Here is a 10,212-nt window from a genome sequence, read left to right as displayed (position 1 = left end):
GGGGGTGGGGGGGATGGGCCGAGACGAGCAGGCCCACTCCCACTGGTACCCACGTCTCGAGGGACTCCAAGGAGACCCACACCAGTAATCCGACTCGGTGCTTCACAAACCAGGTTAGGTGCCAGGGTACCAAGATGTCCCTTTATTGGAAAACCCATCCCTAAGACCCCAGCAGGCTCCAGTCGAACACCCTGGCCAGGTGCCCATCGCAGAGCCCAGACATCTTCAGCTCTGGCGCAAGGGAGGCATCCTGTCTCCTCTTTTCCCGGTTTGTCCCCTGTGATATCTGAGTATGAATACAGGGTCCCGCTCCCCATCCCGCAGTCTCATAGGTCTTTGGGCCAGGCCCCAGTCGTTGCTTTCCTGGGGGAAGAAAACAGGAGGAAAGCCTCTGGCCCTGTCCAGAGTGCCCAGCTGCCTCGTTGTCTGCCCTCCTTTCTCCTCCCATTCCTCTGTTATTTTCGGCGCCCGGGTTTTGGCGCAGGGTCTTCCTCCAGCCCTCTCTTCCAGGCCCCACTTCATTGTTCAGGCACCACCAACCAGCCCTGCCCTGCCCGGCCTCCCTCCATCTGTGCCCCAGACCCGCCCTCTCTCTGGGTCTTCACTCCTGCAAGTGACCTGCTCGTTTCTGGCCTCTTGAGTCTCTCCTGAGCCTTTTACCAGCTTTCAACCAACTCCTTGCCCTCCTTGGTCCTCTGTCCGCACCTCAGGTCCCTTCACTCTTAACTCTCTTGGAGAGTTGTCTTGGTCTCTCCAGGGGTTCCTTTGCCTTGGCCCTTCTCTGCCTAACTCCTTCTACAGCAACTTCTCTTCCCCTCCTGCCCAGCCCTTGGCCTCTGCTCGCTGCCTCCCTGCCAGCTCCCTTACTGTGCTTGGAGACCAGCACTGCTGCTAGGTGGATGGCTGGTCCGGTTCCAGGTCATGCTCAGGCTGGGGCTCCTGCTCCTGCTCCTCTTTCATCCTCTGACGGATCTCATCAGCCTCAGCCCTTTCCTCTTCCTCGTAGAACTCCTTGTCCAGGCGCTCCAGGTGTGGCATCTGCACCAGGGCCTCCTGGCGGTAGTCAGTCTCATCTGTGCACGGATTCTCCAGCAGCACCAAAGCTCGCAGCTTGGGCAGTTCCCGCAGCTTGGCCAGCTCCCTCAGGCTGGTTATAGAGTTGCCCCTGTCAGTGTGGTTAGGAGGGGTGACCCAGGAATAATGGGCTTTGGTTGCCGCTGTTAGGAGTGGGGTCTCCCTGGAGGACTATCCCACCGGGCCTCAGTTTCCCTCAAAACACTGGGCTTGCTGCAGAGGTGCTGCCCAGACCCACTCCTGTCCTGCTTCTGCTCTCCAAGGAATCCCATATTTTACCATGTTATGTGTCATTTTTCACCTGCTGGAACAGCAAGCCACACCCTGTCCTCCGGGAGAGGAACATATGTCTATGCGGGTAGGGGTTAGAGTTAGAAGGCAGGGCCCGGGGTCAGTGGAGGAGGATCTGGGATCTGAACATGGGGTTGTGTGGGTGCTATGTTGGTGTTGGCTGAGGAGGAACTGGAGTAAGGGGCGAGTGGGAGAACAAGCTCGGTCTCCCCGTGGGCCTCCTCGTGGGCGACTATGTATTTATTCTCATGTCCTTTTTCAACACTTTGTGCAGTTCATCCAGATGGTTTGCCCCGGTAGCCATGGATGTGCTGGGCTCCTGCAGTACAGATGTCTTGGACCGGAGTGTTCTGCACAAGGTGGGATGTGGATCATCTCGGGTCCCTGTCATTTAGATGTGGTGTCTGCAGATGCCCCCTCATCTCCAAGTATGCCCAGGTAATGGCTACCAAGGAAGGATCTGTTATCCCTAGCATATCCACAGGAACACACACACACACAATCCACAAGGGCAGAGCTGATGGCCAACAGACTGTCCCAGAGAACAGAGGCCTGGGCCAGGGCTCTCGGGTGCGCTCACTCAATTCTGTTGCGAGTTGGAGGGTTTGTTTGTTTGTCTGTTTGTTTGTTTTGGGACGGAGTCTTGCTATGTAGTCTAGGCTGGCTTTAAACTCACTGTGATCCCCCTACCTCAGCCTCCCAAGTTCTGGGATTACAAGTGTGTACCACCACACTCTGCTGGAGGACTTGTTCTTATTACCTCCTAAAGAAGGAAACAGTTTCCTTACATTTGTGCTTAGACACACATAAGGCCAGGTTCAGTGGCACACACCTATAGAGACTTAGCAAAACCAGGTCTCAAAAAAAGGAGGGGGAGAGGGGGAAGGGGAGGAGGAGACAGGAGGAGAAAGAGGAGGGGGAGGGACGGAGGAGAAGGAGGAAGCAGGAAGGGGGCTGGCGATGCAGCTCAGTGTGAAGGCTCTGGACTCAATCCCCAGTACTGAAGGAAAAGAAACAGAAGAAGAAGGAAAAGAAGAAAAGAAACACCTAAACCCTTCAGGGACTGGAGGAATATCTGGGTGTCAGAGCCACACTAAGGATGAATGAGGCCCTGGGTTCAATTCCCAGTACCACAAAAACGGCAAGAAAAAATCCTCCACTATATGAGATGCTAAAAGAAAATCCCTTCCTTCTCCTGACCTTTCTACCTGGACAGTTTCTTTCAAATACTCTTCTCTCTTCAAATTGGAGGGAATCCTTATGGTTAATATCAGTAAGAACCCAGGGGCAGAAGAGCAAAAAAGAAATCAGCAATACACATGGGGCTCAGGAGAAGAGAGACAAGAAATGAGAAGGGCAATCGGGGCGAGGACATAGGGAAGGACAACGAGAATTTATGTAGGATAGGGCCAGGAAAGAGCTGCAGCCAGACTGTGAATTCCTGAACAGTAGGGGCCGCAGGGCACAGTGCTACACACCTATATTTCCAGTTACTTTGGAGGCTGAGGTAAGAGGACTGCTAGAGACCAGGAGTTCAAAGACAGCCCAGGCAACATAGTGAGAGAGAAGAAGAGAAGAGAAAAAGAACAGAGACCACCTCTGATTCCTTCAGATGTCTGCAAAACACAGCACAAGGCCTGGCATCTTCTTATCCGTCATGGACTGAATAAATGACATTCAGAAGTTGCAACTGGGACCAGACATAGAAAGGCTGAGGGGAGGAGCAGACTGCGGGCGAGGACTGGGAGACAGGACAGGGAAGAACTCAAGCTCCAAAGCTCCTCCTGGCCAAGGCAGACCCAGGTGGGGCTGGGAAGGGACGTACCTCAAGTTGAGGTACTGCAGTGACTGCATTTCCTTGGTGAAGCCGCTCAGAGTTTCAATGTGGTTGTCTCGCAGGTGTAAGGTGGTGAGATCGCTTAGGCTTTCCAAGCCTTCCACTTTCTTCAGCATGTTCTGGGCCTAGGCCCCAAGACACAGGAGAATGAGAGAAGAGCGAGGGAGAGGGTCCAGATAAAGAGGGAAAGAGACAAAGCAAAAGAGGAAATGCAAAGGACAGGCAAGCACAGTAGGAGAGGGAAGGGGGCAAGCAGTGAACAGTTAAGGAGCTTAAAAGGTCCAGGAAAGGCTGGGCACGCAGCTCAGGGATAGATCGCTTCCCTAGCACTCAAAGCCCTGGGTTCCATCCCAGAGAAAGGTCCACTGTAATTCCTACTAAGATCTCACCAAAACCACTTTTAAGTGAAGCAGAGATACTTTACCCCACCCCCAAGGCCTGGGAGCCTCAGAAACACAACTGCAGCATCCCTGGAATGAAGAAGTGTCAGTCTAAAAGGCTAAACCTGTAAGTGGTTGCCTTAGCCTGACCACTGTGCCTCAGTTACAGCACAGGATGTAACCATCTCTGCGTTATCCACAAGGGACCATCAGCCCTGCCAGGTGGGAAGCACCTTGGCAGTTTTCACTTCACATCTCCATGGAATCTGGCACCATGGAAGGGCTCAACGGATGACACTGGTTTCTATTAGGATGGTGGAGTTAGGAGCTGAACCTACAAGAACCCAAGTGTCCTCATCCCCCACACCACCCTGTGGCCCAGGGGAGCTACCAGAAAGAGCTTCTTCAGCTTAGGAAGGTTGATTCCCATGGTGGTATACAACTGGTTCCCCCGGAGCTCCAGAGTGTGCAGGCTTTTCAACTTCTCGGGGTCCAAACCGGTCACCACCTGGATGCGGTTCCCTGGGGAGGAGGGGATCAGCACTCCAAGGGCCGCTCTGAATGTTCAGCATTACAGCCTGAATTTTAACAGCCTCTCCCTTTAACACAGGAAGGATACTGAGGAAGGACAGCTCTAGATTGCACTTCTAGAGCCCTAAGCCAAGTGGAGCCAGTGGACACATCCATCTAAGCCTGTGGGGACTGAGCAACCCACACGCCTGACTCCCTCTTTCAAGCCTTGCTGAGATGTTTCTGTGATGCTTGTCCTAACCAAACTGTTTTAAATTGCTGCTTGTGCCTTTCCTCTTCTGCTTTCCCTGATCTATTTTTTTCATAGCAGGTATCTCCTCTTTGCATACTATATAAAGTACTTATTTATTGTGTTCATTGTTGTCTGTCTGCCTCAACTAGAGGAAACAGGGATTTTTTTTTTTTTTTCCAGTACTGGGGATTGAAGCAAAGGTCTTTGCGCTGAGTTTATATCCCTAGCACTTAGTTGGGCATGGTGGTGCCCTTTTTATTTTTTATTTTGAGGTAGGATCTTGCTAAGTTGCCCAGACTAAACTGAAACTTGTGATCTCCTGCCTCCCACAGTGCTGGGATTACAGGCATGAGCTATCATGTCCAGCTGAAAATAGGCATGTTTGTTTTATTCAAGGCTATGTTAACAAATCCTAATACATGTCCTGATTTTTTTAAATGATGCTGGGGATTAAACCCAGGACTTTGAGCTGGGCGTGGTAGTGCACAACTGTAATCCTACAATTCAGAAGGCAGAAGCAGGAGGATTGCTGTGAATTTGAGGCCAGCCTGGGCTACATAATGAGTTCAAGGCCACTATGAGCTATGAGCTACCCAGGAAGACTGTGTTTCAACAAAATAAAACAAAAAATCAGGGGCTTGTGCATGGTAGTTAAGCATCACCCTTGAGCTATGTCCTCAGCTCTGTGTCTTCATGAATGAATGTGGATTGCTGTATGGCTCAAAGAAGGACCACACTGCCCACTTCTGTTAGCCCCAGGCTAGGATGGAATGAATCATAAGCAGCTCCTTATAAGGACCTGCCTTTGAGATCCAGGCTTGCTAGCCGAGGATGAGAGATGCCTTCAGTGTCAGTGATCTGGTTGTAGGCAAAACTGGCGATCTGCAAGTAGGGCAGTTCATTCAGCTGGGCACTCCGAAGCTGGTTGCCATCAGCCTTGAGCCACAGCAGGTGGGTGAGGTTATTGAGTGGTGCCAGGTCCGTCAGATGGTTCTCAGAGATATCCACATAGCGCAGATGGATGTAGGAGCACAACAAGGAGATGTCTGTCAGGTCTCTAGGAGATGCAGAGAGGGGAGAACCAGGGTTGGGGAAAGAATTAGGAAAACCGCGTAAGTGCTAAAGCAAAGGGCAATTGTGTAAAGCAAAGGGAATGGGCAGAGGAATGGGTAACAGATGGGAGGGGTAAGGAAGGGAAAGAAAAGGTAGGTGTGTAGGGGTATGTGTGTGTGTATATGTGTGTGTTGAGTGGAACCCAGAACCTCGCACATCCTGGGTAAGTGCTCTACCACTGATCTCCATCTCCAGCCCCACAGGCAGGTTTTTAACAGTGGATAGACTTTGTGTCCATGCAGGACAGAAACCACACACTCTGAAAGAAAGCTTCGAGAATACAGCAGGAATTCCTTCCCCCTAGCCTCCAACCTCTCAGGAAGGCTTCTGAGGGTGTGTTTCATAGTGCCAGGGATGAACCCAGGGCCTCCTGCACGCTAGGCAAGTGCTCTACCATGGGAACACCCAGCCTCCAGGGAGACCTAGCGATCCTGAAAAGTAAATCCCATTCTTCCCTTGCCCACTAAATCAGGATGTGCGAGATCCAGTTTCCGCCAAAACACCATGGATAGGAGTAGGAAAGCAGATGGGGTCCTATAATGTCAATCATGGGTCATTTTGTTCCCCAAAACACACTTGTCCTTAAGATCCAGTTTAACATAAGCATGAGCCAGTCCATTCCCCGTCTTACAGAGCATAGACAGCCCTTCCTTCACCATCTCCTCCGTCAGGGGCGTGGGCAGCCACTGTGGGAGGGAAAGATTTAAGGTGTCTCTTCCGGCCTGCTCCCAGCCCTTAGCCCTGGGAGCCCTCCCTTCCCAGGCTCTCACGTCCTCAGACAAGTCTTCCCCCTCCTTCTTGTAGTCTTCCCACTCCTCTGTATCTTTATCATCTTCTTTTTCCAGATCATCCTGTTCTGGCTCCAAGTCATCCAGATCTTCTTCGTCTGACATCTTTCTCCTCGCCGGGAGATTCTGGAGTCAGGTCAAGCGCAGTCCTCGTCCTGAGAAAGAAGGTCTAGGTTTCCACCAACCCCCAGTTCCCTTACCTCTTTGACAAGTACCTGCCCATCACCCCCTACCCGACTCCCAGCTGTGCTTTCCCTTGCAAACATCTCCTGCTGACTCCCGGCCTCCATTTCATGCTTTCCATACACAGTCTCCTCCCTTCAAGATGCCCTCCCAGACCCCTGACCATTCTAACTTTCCCTCCCTGCTTAGTCCCATTTCCCTCTGTTGTCTGTCTTCCCACCCAATCCCCCTTCCCAAAGGGACGGAGAACTGGTTTTCTCAAATGGAAGCAATTCTGGGGAGGTTCTTGGTCCAAAACGAAGGAGTGCTTTGGAACAGCTGCAAGAGTGGAGGGTTGTGTACTGCTGTTATAGCAACTGGGGGCGCGGAGCGGCTGGCCCCTGCTTGGGTATCTAGGACGCGAAGACCCGCCCCTACATGAAGGGCTGGCCTACCTCTGGCCCGGTGGACCAGGCGTTGCCTGGTTACCAGGCCAACTTCCGAGTCCCAGGAACCCGGATGAAGCAGAGGCTGTAAAGCAGTGGGCAGGGCTTAGAATAGGGCAGTGGGAAGGGTTAGCCATTACGTCACCCGAGACCTTAAAGGGACAGGACATGCTCACTGCAAAAGTACTGTACAGTGTTGTGAGTTTAGAAGAAATTTGTCCCTAAAAGCAAAAGGGGCAGAATGGGTGTGGGGAGCGCTAAATGTAGCAAGAAGTACCAAGGTAAGGAGTCTTGTTCTCACATAGACCCTGCCCGTTATTTTCAGGTAAACCTTGGAAGGTGATTTGATGGAATACAAGGAGCCCAGGCTGAGGTACAGTGTCTTAAAACCTGGGTTGGAATCTTGACAGATCCGTTTACTAGCAATTTATCTAACCCTCTGTCAAATAAGCTTAGAGTAAAATTAATTACACCGACTGTCAAGGGTTGGGTGTGACTGCCCTTGGATTGTTGCACTAGGACTGGATTTATGAAAATCTTGAGCTGGGCGTGGTAATGCATGCCTGTAATCCCAGCACTCCCGGGAGGGTGAGGCAGGAGGATCGTTGCATTCGAGACCAGCCTAGGCCACAAAGTAAGCTCAAGGACAGCCTGAACTGCATCATGAGACCCTGTCTCAGAAAGACCAAAAAAAAAAAAAAAAAAAAATCTTGGATATAGGAAAATATCCAACATCTGTCCACTAAAATACTCCTGATCCTGAGCAGGGCATGGTAGTACATGCCTGTCATCCCAGCACTGAGAAGGCTGAGGGAGGAGGATCATTGTGAGTTTGAATCTGCCGAGACTACATAGTGAGTTCAAGACTAGCCTGAACTAGTAATGAGACCCTGTCTCAAAAAACCTAAATAAATAAATAAATAAAATACTCCTAGTGGCTGGGGATTTAGCTCAGCAGCACAGCGCTTGCCTGGCAAGCACGAGGTCATGAATTCGATTCCTGGTACCGGAAAAAAAAAAGACCTGCAGCTTCAGGACACAAAAGTTACTCAAGCTTTTTCCCTTCCAGACATAATTCCAGGGCTGGGGATACAGCTCAGTGGAACAGTCCCTGCCTGGTCCTAAGTTTGATAGCTGATTCAAAAAAAAAAAAAAAAAAATTTCCTAAAGGTCTTAAAGCTAACAAGCCTATAAACAGGACTCTGGGCCTATAATCCAGTGTTGTTATATCAGTTTTGAGCAACAGCTGACCTGCCCCAACACAGGTACTCAGGCCTCTGTAACATGTTGAAGGAGATGAGCTGAGAAGTCGCAAATGTTTTTGAAGTTTATGCCACACATTGCATCAGATGCCATTACAAGTGACATTTAATCTTTCTAGGTATGGTGGCATGGCCCTGTTATCCTAGCTACTAGGGAAACTGAGGCAGGAGCGTCACAAATTGAAGACCGGCCTGGAAAACTTAGTGAGGTCCTGTCTCAAAAGTTAAAAAAAGGGGGGGGGGCTGGTCCTCAGGAAGGGTAATATTTATGCCACAATTCCTGCCTGGGGGAAGGATTTGTTATGGAATCCAGTGTAAATAGAACAGTTAGGTCATAAAGTAAAATACATAACTAATTTTTTAAGCTTTTTTTTTGGTACCAGGAATCGAACTCAGTACCTTGCACTTGCCAGGCAGGCACTTGTGCCGCTGAGCTAGATCCAGCCCCATGACTAATTGCTAACCTGTATGTTGCAGTCTTTAAATAGCATACTAAGAGGCTGGGAAGATGAGATGGGAGGATAATCAGGAAGTATTCCTCCTATTTATATAATCTGTAGACAACTCTGCTTGAGGTAAGATGGAGGAAATAAATAGAAAGGAGACAACAAAAATTGTAATATTAAAATTGTACTTTTTAAGAAGAAACTGCAAAGCCAGTAATGAGAACATACACCTGTAATCCCAGCACTCGGGAGGCTGATGCAGGAGGATTGCCCTTTTTTTGTTTTGTACCGGAAAAAAAAAAAAAAAAACAAAAAAAGGGCAGGCCCTATAGAGCAAATTTGGGCCCAGTATAGTAGAAGTGTACCCTACAGCAGAGATGGTAAGCCTTTTGGAGCTTCCAGTGATGCAAACAGCTCACTGTGGCACATGTGCCATAGGTTTGCCATCACTGTCCTACAGCGTGAGGTGGCCACCATACAAGAGAGAACAGAGTGCCAAAACCTCAGCGCAGACTGTCCTTTTTCCATCATTCACTCTTCGGACTGAGGTCAGGTCCAGCCTGTCCTACGGGAAACCTGCTGAGTTCCCAAGACCGTTCTGCATCCTGGGATCCTAGCTGCCTCCTTTCCCAGCCAGATATAGACAAGCCCTACCTTCCAGTCTCACTCAGAAATATTTCTAGCTCACAGGCACAAGGCGCCTCTCTCCCTCTGGAGGGCCTGCACTTGAGTGTACACTTCTACAATTCTGTTTAATAAATCTCAATAAATAAATAAATAATAAATAAATCTCAGCCAGGCGTGGTGGCACACACCTGTAATCCCAGCATGCAGGAGGCTGAGGCAGGAGGATCATTGCAAGTTTGAGACCAGCCTGGGTTACAAAGTGAGTTTAAGGACCACCTGAACTGCATAGCAAGACCCTGTCTGAAAAAGACCAAAAAAAAAAAAAAAATCTCTTCATGCATCTCACACTGATGCATCCTGAAAATTCTTTATCTGTGATGAAAGTCAGCCAACCAGCAGCCTGCTCCATAGGTGGATGTGTCCAGCCCAAGTAAAGTCAAAGTTCTGCACCTCCACTTTGGGGACCTCCTTGGACCAACCCTGTTGGGTGACAGGCTAACTTGGTGTCATAGATCTAGGGGTAGCTTTAGTCAGAGACAATAGTACCGTTAGAAACAGCGGAGCTGGGGAAGTCACTCCCTACCACTCACATAGTTTCAAAGGGCACCTGGAGCCCTTCCTCCTTCCCTTCTCCTAAGGGAGGCAGAAAATCCCATAACAAAACCCCAGGTTATCTCTGATGCTCTAGGAGAGAGCGCATGCGTGTTGGGTCTCCTGGCCTGACCTTAGTCACCTTCGCCCTACTCCAACCTTATTACGGGTTTGTGAATAAACACTAAGTCTCATACATGTGATTAAGATCAGAGTGGATTCTGGGGCAGCCTGCGCGGAGAGCCCCAGAGGTGACGCAGCACCCGTCAGTCATTCCTGTCTGTCACCCCTAGAGACTCGGGGAGGCGATGGGCACAGACGCAGAGCCTTTCAATCCCGAAGCCGGATTTATCCGGAGCTGCCTTGCGCTCTGTGTGCTGTGCTTTTGCTTTCCCGTCACCCCGCACCCCTTCTCTGTTCGCTCCAGGCCTT

At 50.2% G+C, this 10,212-nt stretch overlaps 1 protein-coding gene and 1 long non-coding RNA gene across 5 annotated transcripts in view; one reads left to right on the top strand and one right to left on the bottom strand.

Moving 5' to 3' along the window:
* LOC106147910 overlaps positions 1 to 2,289 on the top strand; it is a 3,966-nt gene extending 1,677 nt beyond the window's left edge. The window contains exon 3 of the long non-coding RNA XR_001232943.1: positions 1,640 to 2,289. This is a non-coding gene — a long non-coding RNA (uncharacterized LOC106147910). The remainder of the gene's footprint in view (positions 1 to 1,639) is intronic.
* On the bottom strand, positions 122 to 6,962 carry Lrrc23 (leucine rich repeat containing 23). 4 transcript variants are annotated; one of them, XM_005378842.2, is made up of 8 exons: positions 6,864 to 6,962; positions 6,229 to 6,401; positions 6,035 to 6,144; positions 5,149 to 5,402; positions 3,974 to 4,104; positions 3,191 to 3,327; positions 868 to 1,165; positions 122 to 363 (listed from the first exon to the last, which is right to left on the bottom strand). In XM_005378842.2, exons 2-7 carry the CDS (start codon positions 6,349 to 6,351, stop codon positions 892 to 894), a joined length of 1,029 nt encoding a protein of 342 aa, XP_005378899.1. In that variant the 5' UTR covers positions 6,352 to 6,401; positions 6,864 to 6,962; the 3' UTR covers positions 122 to 363; positions 868 to 891. The 4 variants fall into 4 exon arrangements, with proteins under 4 accessions (XP_005378899.1, XP_005378898.1, XP_013366795.1 ...); XM_005378841.2 differs by lacking the exon at positions 6,864 to 6,962 and adding an exon at positions 6,650 to 6,832; XM_013511341.1 differs by lacking the exon at positions 6,864 to 6,962 and having other exon boundaries at positions 868 to 1,147; positions 6,229 to 6,834.
* Between the last annotated feature and the right edge of the window lie 3,250 nt (positions 6,963 to 10,212).

This window comes from Chinchilla lanigera, unplaced genomic scaffold (genome assembly GCF_000276665.1).
Source record: "Chinchilla lanigera isolate Chin_1 unplaced genomic scaffold, ChiLan1.0 scaffold00012, whole genome shotgun sequence".
NCBI classification, from domain to species: Eukaryota; Metazoa; Chordata; class Mammalia; order Rodentia; family Chinchillidae; genus Chinchilla; species Chinchilla lanigera.
This window is presented reverse-complemented; position numbering and strand designations above follow the sequence as displayed.

Coding starts and splice junctions, on each gene's coding strand:
- Lrrc23 (XM_005378842.2), bottom strand. CDS start 6,351: ATGTCAGACGAAGAAGATCTGGATGACTTGGAGCCAGAACAGGATGAT. Junction 5,403..6,034: donor AAACTGGATCTTAAGGACAA/GTGTGTTTTGGG, acceptor TGCATCTCCTAG/AGACCTGACAGACATCTCCT. Junction 1,166..3,190: donor CTGCAGTACCTCAACTTGAG/GTACGTCCCTTC, acceptor CCACACTGACAG/GGGCAACTCTATAACCAGCC.